The sequence below is a fragment of the Scyliorhinus torazame genome, chromosome 19 (assembly GCF_047496885.1).
Source record: "Scyliorhinus torazame isolate Kashiwa2021f chromosome 19, sScyTor2.1, whole genome shotgun sequence".
Taxonomy (NCBI): Eukaryota; Metazoa; Chordata; class Chondrichthyes; order Carcharhiniformes; family Scyliorhinidae; genus Scyliorhinus; species Scyliorhinus torazame.
Window position 1 is genome coordinate 83355924 of NC_092725.1, and position 22530 is coordinate 83378453.

The 22530-nt window shown below is 44.7% G+C and overlaps 1 protein-coding gene and 1 long non-coding RNA gene across 6 annotated transcripts in view; one reads left to right on the forward strand and one right to left on the reverse strand.

Annotated features, from left to right (window-relative positions):
- Nucleotides 1-22443, forward strand: part of cacna1c (calcium channel, voltage-dependent, L type, alpha 1C subunit) — a 1623635-nt gene extending 1601192 nt beyond the window's left edge. For all 5 annotated transcript variants that reach the window (XM_072484617.1, XM_072484613.1, XM_072484615.1 and 2 more), the window contains 3 exons: nucleotides 3859-3980; nucleotides 10682-11002; nucleotides 12596-22443. In XM_072484617.1, the coding sequence (XP_072340718.1) occupies nucleotides 3859-3980; nucleotides 10682-11002; nucleotides 12596-12889 (737 nt within the window). In that variant the 3' untranslated portion in view covers nucleotides 12890-22443. The remainder of the gene's footprint in view (nucleotides 1-3858; nucleotides 3981-10681; nucleotides 11003-12595) is intronic.
- Nucleotides 19793-22530, reverse strand: part of LOC140396260 (uncharacterized) — a 70065-nt gene continuing 67327 nt past the window's right edge. Inside the window, exon 3 of the long non-coding RNA XR_011936502.1 lies at nucleotides 19793-19896. This is a non-coding gene — a long non-coding RNA (uncharacterized lncRNA). The remainder of the gene's footprint in view (nucleotides 19897-22530) is intronic.

The following is a 22530-nucleotide window of genomic DNA, read 5'->3' on the forward strand; positions in this document are numbered from 1 at the left end:
CAACCCTCAAGGTTCAACCCCCATCCTAGTTTGCAAACCTCACCCCGGATTGCAAACCCGTCGCCACTAGGAGCAGACGGTACAGCGCCCAGGACCGGACCTTCATTCGGTCCGAAGTCCAGCGGCTACTGAAGGAAGGCATAATCCAGGCCAGCAATAGTCCCTGGAGAGCACAGGTGGTAGTAGTAAAGACAGGGGAGAAGCAAAGGATGGTCATAGACTATAGCCAGACCATCGACAGGTACACACAACTAGACGCGTACCCTCTCCCCCGCATATCCGACATGGTCAATTGGATTGCCCAATATAAGGTCTTCTCCACCGTGGACCTCAAGTCCGCCTACCATCAGCTCCCCATCCGCCCAAGTGACCGCAAGTACACAGCCTTCGAGGCAGACGGGCGATTATACCACTTCCTAAGGGTCCCATTTGGCGTCACAAACGGGGTCTCGGTCTTCCAACGAGAGATGGACCGAATGGTTGATCAACACGGGTTGCGGGCCACGTTCCCGTATCTCGACAATGTAACCATCTGCGGCCACGATCAGCAGGACCACGACGCCAACCTCCAAAAATTCCTCCAGACCGCTAAAGCCTTGAACCTCACGTACAACGAGGACAAGTGCGTTTTTAGCACCAACCGGCTAGCCATCCTGGGCTACGTAGTGCGCAATGGGATAATAGGCCCCGACCCCGAACGTATGCGCCCCCTCATGGAATTTCCCCTCCCGCACTGCTCAAAAGCCCTAAAACGCTGCCTGGGGTTCTTTTCATACTACGCCCAGTGGGTCCCCCAGTATGCAGACAAGGCCCGCCCCCTAATACAGACCACGACCTTCCCTCTGTCGACAGAGGCTTGCCAGGCCTTCAGCCGCATCAAAGCGGATATCACAAAGGCCACGATGCGCGCCATCGACGAGTCCCTCCCCTTCCAGGTCGAGAGCGACGCCTCCAACGTAGCTCTAGCGGCCACCCTTAACCAAGCGGGCAGACCCGTGGCCTTTTTCTCCCGAACCCTCCACGCTTCAGAAATCCGCCACTCCTCAGTGGAAAAGGAAGCCCAAGCCATAGTGGAAGCGGTGCGACATTGGAGGCATTACCTGGCCGGCAGGAGATTCACTCTCCTCACGGACCAACGGTCGGTAGCCTTCATGTTCGATAATGCACAGCGGGGCAAAATCAAAAACGACAAGATCTTAAGGTGGAGGATCGAGCTCTCCACCTTCAACTACGAGATCTTGTATCGTCCCGGAAAGCTGAACGAGCCGTCCGATGCCCTATCCCGCGGCACATGTGCCAACGCACAAATTAACCGCCTCCAAACCCTCCACGAGGACCTCTGCCACCCGGGGGTCACTCGGTTTTACCACTTTATTAAGTCCCGCAACCTCCCATACTCTTTGGAGGAGGTCCGTACAGTCACAAGGAACTGCCACATCTGCGCAGAGTGCAAACCGCATTTTTTCAGGCCGGATGGTGCGCACCTTATTCAGGCTTCCCGCCCCTTTGAACGCCTTAGTCTGGATTTCAAAGGACCCCTCCCCTCCACCGACCGCAATACATACTTCCTTAATGTGGTGGACGAGTACTCCCGCTTCCCATTCGCCATCCCCTGCCCTGACATGACCGCGGCCACAGTCATTAAAGCCCTGAACACCATATTCACACTGTTCGGTTGCCCCGCATACGTCCACAGCGACAGGGGGTCCTCCTTCATGAGTGACGAGCTGCGCCAGTTCCTGCTCAGCAACGGTATAGCCTCGAGCAGGACGACCAGCTACAACCCCCGGGGGAACGGGCAAGTAGAGAGGGAGAACGGCACGGTCTAGAAGACCGTCCTACTGGCCCTACGGTCCAGGGACCTCCCAGTTTCACGGTGGCAGGAGGTCCTCCCGGACGCCCTCCACTCCATCCAGTCACTACTGTGTACTAGCACTAACCAAACGCCTCATGAGCGCCTCCTTGTCTTCCCCAGGAAGTCCTCCTCTGGAACGTCGCTGCCGACCTGGCTGGCGGCCCCAGGACCCATCTTGCTCCGAAAACATGTGCGGGCGCACAAGTCGGACCCGTTGGTCGAAAGGGTTCACCTCCTTCACGCGAACCCGCAGTACGCTTACGTGGAATACCCCGACGGCCGACAGGACACGGTCTCCCTGCGAGATCTGGCGCCCGCCGGCAACACACACACCCCCCCGACACCAATCACCCCCTCCCTGCCACCGCCGCACCCCGCGACCGCCCCCTTCCCAGGAGGATCGGTCCTCCTCCCAGGCCCGACCAGGAGTGAAGCCCAAGCTGAAACCGTAAGGCTCCCAGAGACGACAACACCGGAACAAGCACCACCACCACCACCGGGGCCGAGGCGATCGACACGGACGACCAGACCGCCCGACCGACTCGTGGCGTCGATCTAACACTACAATATGTGGACTTTTAACGAGAACATTTTGTCTTTTTATCCTGACGATTACTGTAAGTAGTTCGAAACAAAAAAAACCTTCTACATACTGTAATAACATGCGAAAGTTTTCCTCCCAGGACCAGCCTTGTAAACCCTTACCACCATGCGAAGCATCACCCCGCCGGGTTCATTTTTAACAAGGGGTGAATGTGGTAGTATGCATTAGGGGTCATGTGGGACTGTGAAGCCGTGATGTCATTGGCTGACAGATCCCGGGTCCTGGTTGGCCGTTGACCTCTAGCTCCGCCCTGAAGGCGGAGTATAAGAACCAGGAGTCCTCCCCCGCAGGCCAGTCTACTACTGAACTGCGGGGGAACAGTCACGCTTAATAAAGCCTCATCGACTTCACTCTATTCGTCTCTCGGAGTCTTTGTGCGCTACATACCAACCTTGCAATTTCTGCCTCAAGTGAGGCGATACAATCTCTCTGGTCAGAGCCTGCTTTCTCCAGTTCCTGCAGTGTTGTCTCCTAGGCCTCCAGTCTTGCTCTGTTCTTTCCAGCATCTCTATGAAGAGGGCCAACGTGATTGCTATGGCTGAACTCATGGCTGACATGAGGTTCTCCTTAATGGAGTCCCTGGGTGCGATTTAATGACCATGCTGCAACTGGATGCAGCTTAGATCAGAAAGATACTCCAGACCTTGAAGTTCGTTCAATCAGGTTTATTGAACTAATAGCACAGTTAGCACAGTTCTCTGTGAGTTCGACTCTCTGCGAACTCAAATGTAGTTACTCTGTCTGACTGAACCAGACTAGCTCTTAGCCACGTGGTGGAGGTGTGAGATTGTAACAACACCCTTGACTGACTCTCTAGATGTTCATCAGTGGAAAGAGGCGGAGTGTGAGTGCCTCTTTTATGGTCAGATCCCACCCCTGAGTGTCCTGCCTGCTTATTGGTCATGTCCTGTTCTCTGTGTCCATTAGCTGCTTGTCTGTATATCATTATGTGTGTGTGTGTGTGTGCCTGCATATCATGACAATCTCCACCCTAACTGGATCCGCCTTCGGGCGATCAATGAGGTGAAGCTTGACAGCCATCTTAACAGTCCTTTTAGTGTTCATTATCAGATAAAAGACAGCTCCAGAAACATTTATACTGAGTGCAGTCCACGTTTAAGTGGGTGAGACATACCTTTACTGAGCATTACAAACCATCCACCTATGAAATGCCTATAAAATAATATAATTATATAATATACACTGTTTTGGGGACATGAGAGAAGGGGTGTAAAAATTAGATAAGCGAAAATGAAACGTTGAATTTGAAGTGAAAAATGTCTAATGATGATGGATTCTGATTTTATCAAAAGATATAGTCCTCATTAGGTTTAGTAATGCATCAGTAACCAGTAACAATTGTTTATATAGCCTTATTAATGTACCTTGCTTCCTGAAGGGAGAAGGTCATCATTTCACCTGGAGTGCCTAAAGAGACAGAAGAATCAGGGCTTGGAAGTTCCTTGCACAACTCCACTCTCTCAGAGGACAGCACTCCCATTGCATTTAATTCAGCACCAGGTAACAAAATATTTTTACAACTTCTGTGCAGTACTCTAAGTTTAAACTAAATGGCTCACAGAAAAGATTGATTTGTCTTCCACGTGCCCCAGTATGCTTGTGTGGAAGGAATCGGTTTTATTTAGCACTATTGCTCTGAAATTACTTTTTTAATATATTGCCACCAAATGTATGTTGGTTAGTGTTGCTTTGAAATTACTTTTTTTTTATTGCCACCAATTGTATGAGAACAAATTATTTTGCTTCTGCAGTGTAATTCTAAATAACCTAGAAACATGCCTTTTATCTATTAGAGTGGCTGTGCTTTTGTGTATTCCCTTTTATTTATCAATGTCTAATAGATCATTTTAATAGAGATTTAAAAGATTGAGATGAAAGTAAGCAAACCTTTTTCTAATTTTATTTATCAATATATTACATGCATTGCTTTATTGGTGCATCAAGTGAGCAGTGAGTGAAGTCTTTACCCATTCAATGACATTGGTGAGAAACCCAATTAATTTTCATGATTAGGAGCTGAGTTCCTAGCATTCATGCGGAGCTGTGCTAATGTTATGAGATTAGTTATCCAGAGGCTCAGGTTAATACTATGCGGACCAAGGCTCAAGCATGTTCAGGAACAACATTCAATCTTGAACTCCTGATGCACGATCAATTACACAAAGACGAGAGTAGGATATAATCGAGGCCTTATTACACTGAGATGTGTGGCCTCCGACAGCAGCTGACGAAATGGCTGCTGTACTGGGAGCACACATATTTATACTCTGCCTACTGGGCGGAACCAGCAGGCAGGGATCTATCCCTGTACCTGTACAGGGGCCTTACCGTAAAGCACCTATATCAACTTCCTATATATACAATATATACATCAGCGGTGACTACCACATTCACCCCCTGTTAAAAAAAATGAGTCCGGCGAGGGTGGTGGAGGACTATGTGCAGTAAGTTGTGTTTTAAAAGTACAGATAATATTACAAATTCAGGCGGTCCGGTGCCTTAATCTGTCGTTGAGAGCGCCGCAGTGCTGGTGGCGGCTCCGGTGGCGGCTTCGTCTTCGGTGACTCCGGGAGCGTGTCGAAATCCTCTTCATCCCCGGGTGTGAGCAAGGGGGGGACGGATTGTCCCGGAGCGGGGCCTGCGGTGGGGTGCGCCGGGGGAGCGGGGGGGGTGACGCCGGGGCGGGGGGAGCGGGGTGTGTGGAACCAGCTGGCACTAGGTCCCTGAGGGAGATTGTGTCTTGGCGGCCATCGGGGTATGCTACATAGGCGTACTGCGGGTTGGCGTGAAGTAGCTATACCCTCTCAACCAACGGGTCCGCCTTGTTGAATCGAAAGTGCCTACGGTGGAGAACAGGTCCTGGAGCTGCCAGCCATGTCGGGAGTGAAACCCCGGAGGTGGACTTCCTAGGGAAGGCAAAGAGATGTTCATGGGGGGTTTCATTAGTCACGGTGCACAGGAGCGACCAAATGGAGTGAAGTACGTCGGGGAGGACCTCCTGCCAGCGGGAGGCCAGGAGATCTCTGGACCATAGGGTCAGCTGGATGGCCCTCCAGACCGTCCTATTCTCCCTCTCCACCTGCCCATTTCCCCGGGGGTTGTAGCTGGTCGTCCTGCTCGAGGCAATGCCCCTGTTGAGCAAGTACTGTCGCAGCTCATCGCTCATGAATGAGGATCCCCGGTCACTGTGGACGTAGGTGGGGAAGCCGAACAGAGCGAAGGTAGTGTTGAGGGCTTTGATGACGGTGGCAGACGTCATGTCGGGGCATGGGACGGCGAAGGGGAATCGGGAACATTCATCGACCACACTGAGAAAGTACGTGTTGTAGTCGATGGAGGGGAGGGGCCCTTTGAAGTCCACGCTGAGGCGTTCAAAGGGGCGGGAGGCCTTCACGAGGTGCGCACGGTCTGACCGGTAGAAGTGTGGTTTACACTCCGTGCAGACCTGGCAGTCCCTGGTGATCACCCTGACTTCCTCGATGGAGTCGGGCAGGTTGCGGGCCTTGATGAAATGGTAAAAACGTGTGACCCCTGGGTGACCAAGGTCGTCGTGCAGGGTCCGGAGTCGGTCCACTTGTGCGCTGGCACATGTACCTCAGGATAGGACATCGGGGAGCTCGTTGAGCTTACCGGGGCAATACAAAATCTCGTAATTGTAGGTCCAGAGCTCGATCCTCCACCTCAAGATTTTATCGTTTTTGATCTTGCCCCGCTGTGTGTTATTAAACATGAAGGCAACCGACCGTTGGTCAGTGAGGAGAGTGATGGTAATGCCTCCATTGCCGCACGGCTTCAACGATGGCTTGGGCCTCTTTTTCGTCAGAGGAGTGCCGTATTTTGGAGGCATGGAGGGTGCTGGAAAAGAATGCCACATGCCTGCCTGGTTGAGGGTGGCGGCCAGTGCGACGTCTGATGCATCGCTCTCGACCTGGAAGGGGAGCTTCTCGTCGACCACGTGCATCGCGGCCTTGGCAATGTCGGCCATGATACGGTTAAAGGCCTGGTGAGCCTCGGCCGTCAGAGGAAAAACAGTGGATTGAATGAGTGGGCGGGCCATGTCCGCGTAGTTTGGGACACACTGTGAGTAATACTAAAAGAACCCCAGGCAACGTTTGAGGGCCTTGGGGCAGTTGGGGAGGGGGAGTTCCATGAGGGGGCGCATGCGATTGGGGTCTGGCTCCAGAACTCCATTCTGGACCACATAGCCAAGGATGGCTAAGCGGTTTGTGCTGAACACGCACTTCTCCTTGTTATACGTGAGGTTGAGGAGAGTGGTGGTGTGGAGAAATTTGGCACGGTTGGCGTCATGGTCCTGCTGGTTATGGTCGCAGATGGTGACGTTATCCAGGTACGGGAAAGTGGCCTGCAGCCTGTACCGGTCAACCATTCGGTCCATCTCCCGTTGGAAGACCGAGACCCCGTTGGTGACACCGAAGGGAACCCTAAGAAAGTGGTAACAGCGGCCGTCTGCCGCGAACACAGTGTGTGAGCGGTCCGCCTTGCGGATGGGGAGCTGGTGGTAGGCAGATTTCAGGTCTACTGTCGAGAAGATCCGGTACTGTGCAATCTGATTGACCATATCAGATATACGTGGGAGGGGGTACGCGTCGAGCTGCGTGTACCGATTGATGGTCTGACTGTAGTCAACGACCATCCTGTTTACTCCCCAGTTTTGACCACTACCACTTGGGCTCTCCAGGGGATGTTGTTGGCCTTGATGATGCCTTCCCGAAGCAGCCGCTGGACTTCAGACCTGATGAAGATCCTGTCCTGGGTGATGTACCGTCTGCTCCTGGTGGCGACGGGTTTGCAATTCGGGGTTAGGTTTGCAAAAAGGGAAGGTGAGTCGACCTTAAGGGTCGCGAGGCCGCACACAGTAAGGGGTGGTAGGGACCCGCCGAATTTCAGGGTTAGGCTCTGGAGGTTGCACTGGAAGTCCAAGCCGAATAGCAAGGCAGCGCAGAGGTTGGGGAGGACGTAGAGGCGGAAGACGCTGAACTCCACGCTCTGGACAGTGAGAGTGGATATGCAGTACCCCCGGATCGCCACGGAGTGGGACCCGGAGGCCAGGGAGATTCTCTGGTTAGCGGGGTGTACCGCGAGGGTGCAACGCCTTCCTGTATCAGGGTGAATGAAGCTCTCAGTGCTCCCGGAGTCCAGCAGGCAAGAGATCTCGTGCCCGTTGACCTTCACTTTAGTTGAAGCAGTCGCGGGGTTGTGTGGTCGAGACTGGTCAATCGTGACCGAGGCGAGACGCGGCTGGTCATTGGCGGTTGCAGACGATAAGCGGACGGATGAGGTGCTCGACAGGCATGGGTCCTGAGTCGGGTAAGATGGCGGCGCCCACAGGCCACACGTGTCGTGGGGGAAGCAAGATGGCAGTGCCCGTTGGTCATGGGAGGAACAAGATGGCGGCGCCCACGGCCCGCCCACTCATCAATCCACTGTTTTTCCTGTGACTGGCCGCACGTGGTCCTAGGAGGGGAAGATGGCGGCGCCCACTGGCTGCACGTGGGGGGTGCTGGGACAATAGCGGCGATTGAGCGGGCCTGGCACACTGCAGCGAAATGTCCCTTCTTGCCACAGGCCTTGCAGAGGGCGCTCCCTCGCAGTACACCCCGCTAACCAGAGAATCTCCCTGGCCTCCGGGTCTCACTCCGTGGCGATCCGGAGGTACTGCATCGCCACTCCCACTGTCCAGACCATGGAGTTCAGCGGCTTCCGCCTCTACAACCTCCCCAAACTCTGCGCTGCCTTGCTATTCAGCCTGGACTTCCAGTGCAATCTCCAGAGCCTAACCTTGAAATTCGGCGGCAGCGCTGTCGGGGGTGTTTTGACTGGCGACAGACGTAGCATTTGGACCCCCCCCGTGGTTGGTTGGCTGCCGCGCGGCACAGGCGTGGGATTGGTTGAGGATGGTCGCTGATGGGGTCCACGATGGGGGCCGTCTGCGGAGTCCGCGATGCACAGGGGGGTGGGCCGTGCAGTTGGGGGCATAGGCCTGAATGTTGCGTGATGCGACCGTAAGTGAAAGCGCTAGTTTTTTGGTCGTCGCAAGGTCGAGCGTGGCCCCCTCTAAGAGGTGCTGGCGAATGTAGTCAGACTCTATGCCCGTAACAAATGCGACTCTCATTAGCAAATTCGAGTGTTCCGTGGCCGTAACAGCCTGACAGTCACAGTCTCTAACAAGGGGAGCAGGGCGCGCCAGAAATCTTTCACCGACTCACCGGGAAGTTAACGCCGCGTGGAGAGGAGGTGCCTGGCGTAGAGTGTGTTAGTCCGCTGAGCATAGTTTTCCTTCAGTGGCGCCATGGCATAGGTCAGCGTGTCCTGGACAAGTGGAAAGACGTTGGAGCTCAGCCGCGTGTAAAGGATCTGGAGCTTCTGTGCTTCTGGAATTTTGTCTGGCACAGACCCGATGTACGCTTCAAAACAGGCTAGCCAATGTTCAAAGTCCTTTTTGGCGTTGTCTGCTTGCGGATGCAGCTGCAGGCGATCCGGCTTGATGCCGGTCTGAAAAACTCAGTGTAATAAATTGATGCACGATCAATTATACAAAGACGAGAGTAGGGTATAATCGAGGCTTTATTACACTGAGATGTGTGGCCTCCTACAGCAGCTGACGAACTGGCTGCTGTACTGGGAGCACACATATTTGTACTCCGCCTACTGGGCGGAACCAGCAGGCAGGGATCTACCCCCGTACCTGTACAGGGGCCTTACCGTAAAGCACCTATATCAACATCCTATATATACAATATATACATCAGTGGTGACTACCGCAACTCCTCAGCTGCTGGGGAGTAATTACCCAGGGGCCTTCCATGAGGGTGTGACATTACGCACTTTGTCAGAGTGAATAAGGTCTTTGAACCTTTTTCTCTATTGCACCCAATTCATTCTGACAACATTCTATCTGTCGGTGGTCTCTGCCACCTCGATCCAGACCTGTTTGGTTTGAGGAAGTGGCTTTCCCCTACCATCGACCACAGATAAAGAACCTCCCTCATTGTCTGCAGGTCAACATCAGGTAAACTGGGGGTACTCTTATGTAGGTTCCAGCCCCTTCCCTCCCTGCTCCATCAGTAATACAGCAATTGTTCATTTCCTAATCCCGGAAAGAAAATCCGTTCCCATGTCTCTGTAACGGTGATTAGATCCAAACCATTTATTCATATTTGTTAGTTTGTTTATCTTTAGCAAGGAAACTTCAAATGAAAGAAACTTTAACCACTATTCTTTACCGGGACCTTATTTACTAATACTCTCTTACAGTTAAACTCTATGTCCCTTCCTGACTCCCCTGCTTGTCTTTACCCAAATCAGTACACCACCCTATCGCCCTTATTTTTATTTTTAGACTTCAAAATCTCCCTACACATGATCACCCCCCCCCCCCCCCACCTTTTACTTTAAAGCTCTATCAACAGCCCTAGTTATAGGATTTGCCAAGAAACTGATCTGAGCCATCTTTAAGAGGAGCCCTTTCCAACAGATTAGCTTTCTCTTTCATCAGTACTGTGCCAGTTCCCCACAACTTGGCACCACATCTTCGCACGTCACTCCTTAAAGCAAGAAATTGAAAAAAATGAAAAGAAAATGATTCATTTGCCTTAAATTGTAATAATGGCACGAACTAAGAGTTAATGAGGCACCATGGTTCAGGGAAGGCACAAAAGGCACAAAAGGAAGTGTGATTGTTCCAAATAGATGTTAAAGCACTAATGAAAGCCTATATGGTAACCTTTCAACAGTAAAAAAAAAACACATTTTTACCTCCCTTCAGCTCTGAAGCAGAGTCATATGGGCTCGAAATATCAACTCCATTTCTCTCTCCAGAGATGCTGCTAGACCTGCTGGGTTTTCCAGCATTTAATGGTTTTTCCCTGGAGGGTAACTGCGATGTTTCTGGAGAAAAATCTTCCTAATACATTCTTTCCTATGTAAAAAAAGAGATTCCATCATATTGGTCTGGTGTCTGATTCATGCACTAATTCTTCAAATTTGAAAGTGATGATGTAGTCATTTTAGTGTCATTTGTGTCCAAAATAATATTCAATGGTTGTAAAATAAAAACGTTTGATATGAATAGCACTTCCAAAAGTTAATTGTTGAAATAGTAGTGAAATAACCATTTTTAAAAAATTAATTAATCCTATTGTGTCTGTATTTGTCTCAGAGTGTTTCTTTTCACCATACAGGCTTTGGCTGTTGCAGGACTAAATCCATTGTTGAGGAGAAGCCATTCTCCAACACAATTTTCCAGACTATGTGCCACTCCTCCAGCAACTCCATGTAGTAGAAGGAGGTTGCAGCAGCATATTCCAACATTTTTTCTGGATAGTATTGAATCCTATGAGAAACTAAATAGCAGCCTCCCATCAGTAAACTGCAGCTCCTGGAACTCTGACAACGCAAATGGAAGTATAAAAAAGGTCAGACCAGTCTCTCTGACCGTGCCCTATCCCTTCAAGGAAAAGGGAACTGAGTTTCATGGCAGTGCTGGGAGTTTAGTAGAGGCGGTAAGTTTACAATTAGCATTAAATATTTCTCTCTATTACTGTGACAGTAGAGGTGTTAAAGAATCTTTCATTCAACTTTACAAGAAAATATTTCTCTTGTAAGTGACTTAGTTTATGCTTGATGTTCATTTTGGGAATGATAATTTTTCTTTCACACTTGTTGACAGCATCAAGCACTCACAGTTCATTTGTAGCATGGGTTCAATGCATGTGGTCCAAATTAGTCATTCTGGCATCACATCAGCCATTAGGGCTATGTGACATCAGGATGGCACTCCTGAGGCTTTCAGCACACTTGTGAGAGCGCCCTACTTAAGAGGAAAGGCCATAAGGCACTGTGCTGGAAGCAACTACAGCGAAAGGGCTCTAGGCTTCCATAGTGCTAGAATTACACATCTGGTCATTTCAAGCCATATTTGAGATTTAGATTGCTTTGCCAACTTTATTACAGCTCCTGCTTTTCAAAAACTACAACAGAGTAGTTTTTTAACAATGTAAACAGCAGGCCTACATTGGTGATATGTTCAATGACAGATGGTTCTGATACAACTCTTTTTAAAGGAATGGTCCAGGTTAGTTTAACATAATACAATATCAAAAATGTACTTTACTATAAACAAATTCACTGAGCTAAACCGGTGATTTAGCGGATTAAAAATAAGATTGTACATAATATTCCCAGACAGTGAGCAGAAGTTAATCCAGCCAATAGGAACCGGTTGGGAGATGGGGGTAAGGAATGAAAGAATGGAATCAGAAGTGACGGCAGGATTGTGGAGAGCCCATCACCTCCCGGCTCCCTGTGATTTAGTCAGGGGCAAAACAGACTGAGGACAGCCTTTCCAACTTGAGGCCAACTGTGACCTTTAACTGGCCAATTAATGGCCTCTTAAGAGCCTCATCTCACTGTTATTGGTGTTGTACGAGTGGTAGAAAAAGGCCTGTAGGCTCGGTTGTGGGGGGAGGCTCCTTATTGGGCAACTTGTGGTGACCACCTCTTGGTAAAGAAGCCCTAACACCAGCTTCCTGGAGACTACTAGACTTGCCCCAGTGAGCCCACCTGAGACTCTTCTATGGTTGCTAGTCCAGGCCACTGTGCCTGGGGACTCTGATTGGCTAGCAGCTCCTGGAGGTGGGATTTTCATCCTACACAGGAGGCTAATTGCCTGATTATTATTGAATTGAGTTGGAGTTTCTAGAAATGACCGTGGTTGGGTTGCCTTTGGTTTTCATCATCACCATTAAACTCATATATCCAATAAGTGTTGACATTGCTCAATTTTTTATGAGCCTCTGAATGGGGCTGTGGAAGTGAGCAAAAGTGAAGATCAGTTCACTTTTCTTTCTCCCTTCGATCCCTCAAACAGTATCTACATCCTACTTTACATTTGTACAATGCAATTTTCAGATAGATTACACAAGTAGTGATGGAAGGCCATTTGATCATTCTGTTGCGTAGTACTTCAGTGCACTGTGCTTTTTGTTAAAAAGGAGCCATTAGATAGTTCAATGCATCAGAAGATATTATTCTTACTTATTATGACCAATATGATAGCCTTTTGTAATAATATCCAATTTTTATCTGCCTTAAAGGTCCTGATCTCAGAGGGGCTTGGTCGATACGCACAAGATCCAAAATTTGTTGCTGCAACAGCCCATGAAATTGCTGATGCCTGTGATATGACAATCGAGGAGATGGAAAATGCAGCAGACAACCTGCTCAATGGCAACACTAAGGCTAGCCCAAATGGAAATCTGTTACCCTTTGTAAATTGCAGAGACTACCAGCAACACGATATTGTGCAAGACTACACAGAAGAGGAGCAGGACTGTGAAAAAAGCGAAGAAGAATTTACAGATGAGATGGTTTATGTAAGCACCCTGTAGTGACAGAAGACGGTTTTTATTATTTGCTTAAATCAGTTTGTTTCAGAAGTGCCTCACTGTTCTTGTGACATGAAGTAACCAGAACAGCTGCTTTCTTCATTTGCTGTTGTGAATTGAGTTGAGCTGAGCAATTGTAGCTCTGAATGCTTTTTTAAAAAAACATTAAAATTATTATAAAAATCATGACTTCAGGTAGCAAAGTGGCATGACCTTTGAACCTGCAACAGAGACACTATCCAACATTTCAAAGATGCTACAACCTTGTCAATGTTCAAGAGTATAGGAGGGACCTTGGAGAAGATAGGTATCTGACAAAGGTTGTCTAATTAGCTGAAAGGTTGTTCAAACAGCAACTAAATCAGCTTTGGTTTTTAAAAGAAAGAAATGCAAATGAGGACACAAACAACACATGTGTGCACACAAAATATATCTAATTAAGGATTTGTCCCTCCTATTATAGAATACCTCAGAAAGTAAAATTCCTTGAATCTTACACTCTGGAGAAGTTAAGAGATGGATGCTCTGTGGAAAAGGAAAGAGGAAATATATACAATTCACAGATACATTTAGCCATCCCTGCTTCAGCTTTTAATGATGGAGAATGTGTCAGTGAGATGGTCTTTGTCAGAGTGCTTATAGCTAAACTATGAACTGTTTGGTGCACTGTTCATCCCACTTATTTCCACTGGGATTGCATTCTGAAAGCAGGGCTATTTCTTATTTGGATGTGCTTGTTTGCATTGTAGACATTTTGACCAGCCACTTTCTATGTTTCTTTTCTTTAATGATTGTCTGATCCTTGATTTTTTTTAATGGTATCACGATATTTTATATTTCAGAGAGAAATTCATAATTAAGTGGAATCACTCAGTGTTCTTGCTGCATGCATCCCAGCATCCCATAATGAAAATATTTAGTTTAGAAAATACTTTATTTTAAATTTGTAGCTTAACTGATTTTAGCACCAAGGTTCCGAGTATAACACACACCATTTATCCATTGTTTGCTCAGATCCCACATGACATTTTGAAACAATTTTACATTTATTTAAATGATTGTATAGTGGATCTTTGGCAGATTTGAGTCTACAATGAGTTAGACAGTGGAAATACTATTAAATAACGAAAGTAGTTATTGGTCTAGCACCAAACTACCATCCTCTTGTGTTCCACAAGATATGCAAAAACAATGCAATAAAATGTGACTGTAATCAATATACTTTAAATCATAGATTATATATATATAAACTGAGTAAATATAGATATAAATTTATATTTCTGTATGTATGTATGAAATATATATCTATATCTATCTGGTGTGATGGATTCTTGTATTTGCTTTTGTTTGAGAACCTGTAATACTTGAATTCAGTTCAGTTTTAGTATTTGGAAAAAGAAAAAAAAAATTGTGCCAAGCAGTCCTTTCCAATGAATTTGTTGAATATACTGGTGTATATTTGATGCATGGAAATCATTAAACTAATCAAGTGAGCTAATTTTTAAATGCTTTCCAAGTCTAAACCAAGTAAACATTTTTAAGCAAAATTAAAAATGTACATATTGCAGTTACAATGATACAGCTTCTTTACATATTTAACATATACTGATTTTGCATATCTTGTGTTCACTTTTGTTGTAGCAGTGCTTGTTGCTTTTTGTTTCTACCCTGACTTGCAATCTCTTAGAGCATGAGGGTTTTCTGCAAGGTGGCGCAATTAATATTTAAACATTCAATTTATTTTTATTTTCCCCTGACCTTTCAGGTTGCAATGTCCTGTTCTTGTGCCTATATTTAAAGTGGAATCTCAGCTTTTACTTCAAATTGTAAATTTCCAAAAAATTGCGAGGTTCTCCACCATGAAGCTGTGTTTTCTGGAGAAATCGAGCTTGTAGAGTACAACAGAAACAAAACAAAATGATTACCATCAGCTGGATACTTACAATATATTCTGGGAAATTAATGTCAATTTAATTAGCATGTTTTATACAGTTTTATATTTATTTCTCTTATAAAGGATCATTCACTGATAAAGAAAATATATTTTATTATTTCTCCTAAACTCCGTGACAAATTTTACATAAAACATCTGTAGATCAATAGTCGGCCACAGTGGTGTCACCTCATCCAAAATGCACTGCAGGGAAAGTAAGCAATAGCATTGCTTGGTGGCGAAAAGGAATACTGTAGTGTTCTCAATTGATGTTCTGTACAGCAGGGTTTTTCAAGTGTGGGTCATGTCCCGCGGGAGAGTCGTGGAGCAATCGGTTACGACATTCCCGCAGTGGTCCTGATCAGGGAAAAGTGCCCAATGGCCACTACCAGCTGGTAGCAGCCACCATTCTCTATTTAAATACCGGTAGCGGCCATTGGGCACTTTTCCCTGGTCAGGACCACTGCGAGATCAAAATGAGGCTGTGTGCAATCCTCCGACCATAAGCAGCAGCTTATGAGCAGGTCACGCGCCCTGCACATACATCTGACCTCAATCGCCCTGTGCATAAGAACATGAGAACTAGGAGCAGGAGTAGGCCATCTGGCCCCCCGAGCCTGCTCCGCCATTCAATGAGATCATGGCTGATCTTTTGTGGACTCAGCTCCACTTTCTGGCCCGAACACCATAACCCTTAATCCCTTTATTCTTCAAAAAACTATCTATCTTTATCTCAAAAACATTTAATGAAGGAGCCTCAACTGCTTCACTGGGCAAGGAATTCCATAGATTCACAACCCTTTGGGTGAAGAAGTTCTTCCTAAACTCAGTCCTAAATCTACTTCCCCTAATTTTGAGGCTATGCCCCCTAGTTCTGCTTTCATCCGCCAGTGGAAACAACCTGTCCGCATCTATCCTATCTATTCCCTTCATAATTTTATCTGTTTCTATAAGATCCCCCCTCATTTTTCTCAATTCCAATCAGTACAGTCCCATTCTACTCAACCTCTCCTCGTAATCTAACCCCTTCAGCTCTAGGATTAACCTAGTGAATCTCCTCTGCACACCCTCCAGCGCCAGTACGTCCTTTCTCAGGTAAGGAGACCAAAACTGAACACAATACTCCAGGTGTAGCCTCACTAACACCTTATACAATTGCAGCATAACGTCCCTAGTCTTAAACTCCATCCCTCTAGCAATGAAGGACAAAATTCCATTTGCTTTCTTAATCACCTGTTGCACCTGTAAACCAACTTTTTGCGACTTATGAACTAGCACACCCAGGTCTCTCTGCACAGCAGCATGTTTTAATATTTTATCATTTAAATAATAATCCCTATTGCTGTTATTCCTACCAAAATGGATAACCTCACATTTGTCAACATTGTATTCCATCTGCCAGACCCTAGCCTATTCACTTAACCTATCCAAATCGCTCTGCAGACTTCCAGTATCCTCTGCACCTTTTGCTTTACCACTCATCTTAGTGTCGTCTGCAAACCTGGACACATTGCCCTTGGTCACCAACTCCAAATCATCAATGTAAATTGTGAACAATTGTGGGCCCAACACTGATCCCTGAGGGACACCACTAGCTACTGATTGCCAACCAGAGCAACACCCATTAATCCAAACTCTTTGCTTTCTATTAATTAACCAATCCTCTATCCATGCTACTACTTTCCCCTTAATGCCATGCATCTTTATCTTATGCAGCAACCTTTTGTGTGGCACTTTGTCAAATGCTTTCTGGAAATCCAGATATACCACATCCATTGGCTCCCCATTATCTACCGCACTGGTAATGTCCTCAAAAAATTCCACTAAATTAGTTAGGCATGACCTGCCCTTTATGAACCCATGCTGCATCTGCCCAATGGGACAATTTCCATCCAGATGCCTCGCTATTTCTTCCTTGATGATAGATGTATGCTTTTGGCTCCAAATCATGGAAAAGAGCTTCTTACATTTTCTAGCTGCTAGCAAACAAGGCAAGAGGATTGTGAAGATGGATCTGTTTTTGAAAGGAAGTGACAGCCAGAGACACACATAGGCAATGTATCTTGTGGCCAGGATTGCACATCTGAATCTGCTGGAGAGAGCTTTTCAGGAGAATCCACAACAGAGCCATGCTAGTTCTAGCTCTGTACAGGGCTCCCGGGCCTCTGGTTAACAGCCTACAAAGAACAAACTTAACTCAGAAACAAACCACTATAAAGATACTTTCTTGAGGTATGGGTTTGTCAACTGTGCTAATACAAAGAGTGATGCCAATCCCATGTGTGTTATATGCAAGGATGTACTGGCAAATGAGAGAGGTTTTGGATTTTGAGAGAGAACTGGTGGATGAAAAATTGCTTCTGTGGTTGAGACACCAGTTATTTACGTACAACTGACTCCAAATGAGAAACTAAATGGCAGTTCCTCCATGAGGCTGTCAGCATTCTGGAGTAGCATCTCCCAGGAGATTCCAGTGCTGAGTAAAACAAGCATTTTGTTGCTATTACCCTTCACGCTGACCGACATATGCGAGGTTGGATTTTCTGTTCTCACAAAGATGAAGACGGCACAAAGGAACTGGCTGAAGTCTGCACCTGATGTGCGCATTGCCCTCTCCTCCTGTGGACCTGATTGGAGTGAGATCATGGGGACCAAGCAGGTTCCCCTTTCGCATTAATGGTAAGCAAACATGACGTGTGTCGCAAGGGTCATGAAGGTCGGTCCGCGTGGGTCGCAAAATTTGCCCAATTGGCAAATGTTTGTCCTGGGGGGAAAAAATTTGAAAAACACTGTTGTACAGCACAAAAATGGAGAACTTTGTCACAGATAAAATTATTGACAGTGAACCTAGCCCTAAAGGCTGTACAGTTTTTTTTTTAAAACTGCGTCGTAATTTGGATTTCTAAAATATTATCTGCACTGTATTTACCCCCATATTAGGTAAATTACTCGAGTAAGGAGTAAGAGGTGTGGAAGTACTGACATCATAAATTTGGAACATACGTCCATTCTGCGAGAGGGAACATTAGGTGTGCTATTCAGACTTATGTTATACATGTAATAATTTAAAGTATTGTTTTCTGTGACTCATTATCTGTACTTTCTCTTTGTAAAGCTGTGTAGCATATACTTCACACTCAGAAACATTATAGTCAAGTGTGTAAAACTGGATTTACATTGTATTTACATATGCACCAATTTTATCCATAAAGTATAATTATAAGTCATATAATCACTATTTCCTCTATTTATGAGGATGATCCTGTGCTACAATCATCCTCATATGACCTAATTAATGTTCATTAGAAAATAAATTATGTCCAAAATACCTAATCTGAATACTATTTTAATAAAAGTCAGAAGGTACCATCAGTAAACAATTAGAGGTAATAGTTGGCCTGCAGAAACTAGAGACTTGTTAGAAAATATTTCCCTATATCTCAAAAGCATGAAAACTATGTAATTAAGCAACAAAATATTCTGGGAAATTTAACATCCATTATTTTATGTTTTTAAAGGTCATTTAATACAATATGATGAGAAACTGTTTCAGTGTTAATCGTTTATTTTGAATGTACTATGAAACATTTTTTAAAAGGAGCCTGTAAGTAACTTTGAAAAAGGGAGAGAATAAGTAAATAGCTGCAGTAAGATCAACCTTCATCAAAGAAAAGAGAGTTTTATTTGTATTTTGCAAGCTCTTCCAAATTTTAAGTTTTCACTGCTTCATTTGGATACAGAGTTGAGTGCAACCCATATCATCAATTTTTTTTAATTGTCTTCGAGACTGCCCTGGTTAAAACTGGTTTCCACTTCAATGAGTAAAATATTTTTCTTTACTTGTAACATATTATCCATGTTTGTATATGAAGCCGTGTTTTTCTTAACAAACGTTTGAGAGTTTGAAATTTCATGCAGTATCCCAGCCTGCCACCTGCAGTATGATACTTGGGAAATAGAAAAATACAAGGGACTGTTAATATTCTGAGGGAAAAAAAAATATTTGAAGTGCTGAGCATAATTTTCATCATTCTGACATCAAACATGAGCAATGCTACTGGCTGTTTTTAGGATCTGATTGATATTGTTCCAGTGTAAATTATATGATTGTGTTATTTTTCGAACAGCTATGCCAATGTTAAATTGCCATGAAGGCATAGTTATTTCACAGCATCTAGATCTTCTTTCAATATAAACTTTGCAGAAAAATTCATTGTTGGAAACAGCCAGATTTTCCCCGAACCTACCAATAGATGAAATGAAATGAAAATCGCTTATTGTCACAAGTAGGCTTCAAATGAAGTTACTGTGAAGTTACCCCTCATCGCCACATCCCGGCACCTGTTCGGGGAGGCTGGTATGGGAATTGAACCGTGCTGCTGGCCTGCCTTGGTGTGCTTTAAAAGCCAGCCATTTAGCCCTGTGCTAAACCAGCCATTCAGACCACAACCCTCATATATACAGAGAAAACTAATTGAAGGATTTCTATTGTTTTCAGAAAAGGGTTCCTATATTTCTGCAACTTGCTCTTACTCATATTTTACTTTTCAGGAGGGTAATCCCTTCCAGAGTCAGCAGCCCGTATTGGTTGGTATTTGCTTGAGTTGTGCTAGTAGTATGGCTGTCCACTGGCTTTGTGTTAATCCCGAGGAGAGAAAAGGTATTTAGAGCCATCTGTATGCATTATACACCAAAATTGGAAACATTTGAAAGCAGTTTCAGGACACATTGTATGTGACAATCAATATCAGTACAACAGAAATTTAGCAATTGAATGGTAGTCTGAAATTCACAGCATCCATTGACTTATATCTAATTTACATCAAATAATTTATTTTGTAGAATTTGTTTCCAGCTTGATCAGCATTATATCCTGAGTGCGGTTGTTTATTAATAACAGTGTGACCTTGGTGTACAGTATGAAAAGTCTGATGGTAATGTAGAAACTGAAGGAGTATGCATGACATCTGGTATCATGAAAGAGATGCCATCATGTGGCAAGTTTTGATTATATGGGATGAGGCTGGAAATCACACGCTGCCGATGAATAAAGAAATCATCCAGTTCACATTATCCACTGTGAAACAAACATTTCATGTACATTAAATCTGCAAAATGGTGGAAATATAGTTTTATAAAATGCAGTCTACAAACAAGACAAAGGATCCCACATTTTAAAATTGAATTATTTTAAATATCATTTAGTAGTTAAAGTTCTCATCTTCACAACATTTTTAAAATATTTGAGAGGCCAGTTATTTAATTGGCAGTTTTAATTATCTCCCCTTCTATCTTTTGTGATATGCTTGCACCTAATGCTAAATCTTGGTGTTGCTAAACTATGAAGGAGAATTAAAAACTTCAGCCACAACCTATTTATATTTTATTGGGTCAATTTAATAGTTAGGCTGTGTCCAGCATCAACTGTATGTCTTAACATTGTTTTCAATTTCCTACTGTCTTTTAATCCTCTGAATACATTTTCATACTGAAGCTAATTATAAGAAGGATTTACATATTTAATTTTCATTATATGCTGTAAAAGAGGTGCTTTGAATGTAGCCCTGTTTATTCTGGATGTACAATATTTATAGGGGTTTTTGTAATGTGATAAAGTTTTAATTTCGGTTGGAAATTTTACTTTGCAATATTAAATATTCAGTGGGGTTGGAATTCCTATAATTTGAGCACATTACTGACATGCAAGCCTGAGGTTTTACTAAACTTTGACAAACTTATAATTTCAGCATGGAACAGGACCTTGTAGTTAGTTGTATATATTATTGCTCTGATTATGCAACCCTGGAACTGTAGTGCTGCCGTTATGTGTTCCCAGGTACGAAACAGACCTAACCTTGCATAATTTAATTAGTCTCCAGGGGCCTCTGTCATAAATGTAGGCTGTTAACAGTCTGCAAAATGAGGTGCATGGGCCAGGAGGACTATAGGGAAGGTATGTTTACAGGGGTGCAGAGGATTCTGTGGAGGCATTAAGCAGGAGTGCCTACATTTATATTGACAACATGTTATGGGTGGCTTCTTCTTCAATTCCCATTTGAAATGAGCAACATACAGTTGGAACACTGCTCTAGATGTATTATGAGCTAATCATCTAATACAACAACTTGGCATACTTTCTTTAAAATCTTTAGTTACCTGAAAACAAATCTAAGGATTAAAAAATGGAGAATGCCATGGAGACAGTGCTGGTCTTTGTAGATGTCTCAGAAACTGTATGTACACAAATGAATAATTTGTCTGGTTTGGGCTGCACAAAGAGAAACTCAGGAGGGAACAACAAGGCAATACAATAATGGCTTACATTTCAGGGTTTCAGTGGGACAATGGCCCAGATTTTCCAGTCTCTGGATCGTTGGGAGACTAGGATATAACCCAAGATGAGAGTCTGGACCCCGCAGAACTTCTGACTGGCAATTCCTGTTTCAGTGGACATCCACAAATGTCTCCAACTCATTAGAGTCAGAGACTTCAGATATTCTGCTGTACTTAACTGAATAATTATCCAGGAAATCTTAGGCAGACAAATCCTAGTCTAACTCCTGAGTAACGACAGATGTGCCACCACCCCATCACTCACACTGACCCCCAGACTTCTATCGCCACACCCGATAACTCCCTGAACTCAACTACCCACCCAATCTGACCCGATTACCCATACCCACTCACCCACCTATTCACCTGCCACCCGCTACTCCACCCAGTTGCCACCCCACCCACCTACCCTACCCATATTCAATCGATCACTCATCCATTCACTGACATTTAAACTGGACATTTAAATTTACTAAAGGGAAATTAGGGAACATGCCCTGTCTTCCTCCAATGCTACAACACCATGATGGGTTCTTTGTGGGATTGCACTCATCACATTTCTGAAGAAGCCGGGCTCAGAAGGCCCACCCAGAATTGCGCAGCAAATGAAAAGTTCAAGTGGAATGGCAATCTGATGATGATTGTCACTTGTGGAAGATCCAGGCCTATATTTAATGGTGATTATTGGACTGGAATTCCACATGATGATCAGCTATGACAAGACCAGGGATCAAAAAAGAGGAAAAATTGTAGTGTGTACATTTGAAAAGCTCTTGCCTTTACAAAAACACAAACACTTTTTTCCCTTCAATCCTCCACATTATGTTCAGGCATATATGGTAACTGACTATTCGTGGCAAGTTATTTCTGTCAGGGAAATGGGTAAATCCAGAATTATCTGAAACACAGTTGGTAGAGTTTGCAAAAGCTGTTGCTTTATTTAAATTATTATTATTTAGTATTGCATGCAGAATACATGATTAATTCCCTGACTTTTTGTGTTCTCTTTACCACCTGTTTGAAAAGTTTTGAGTCGCTAAATTTGACACTTTTATACTGTTTAAAAAAAAAAAAACAGAAAAATAGATTGTAAATAACCAATGTACAGTTTGTAACTGTAATGTTATTCTGTCTATGGTGGGATAATCCGTCTTGCCCTCGCACGTAAAATTTAGAATGTATTGACCTAAGACAAGTTATAAGTTCATCTTTAATTTGGACAATGTATATTCCTGTAAGATTGCATTTTTATCTAAGGAATGATGTTATTAAAAATTGCAAATAAATTAAATTTCCTAACACTGTATCTCATTTTGTTGTTGTACTAGTCCATAACACTTTTTCTCTGTGGATATTACAAATTTAGGAATAGGAAATA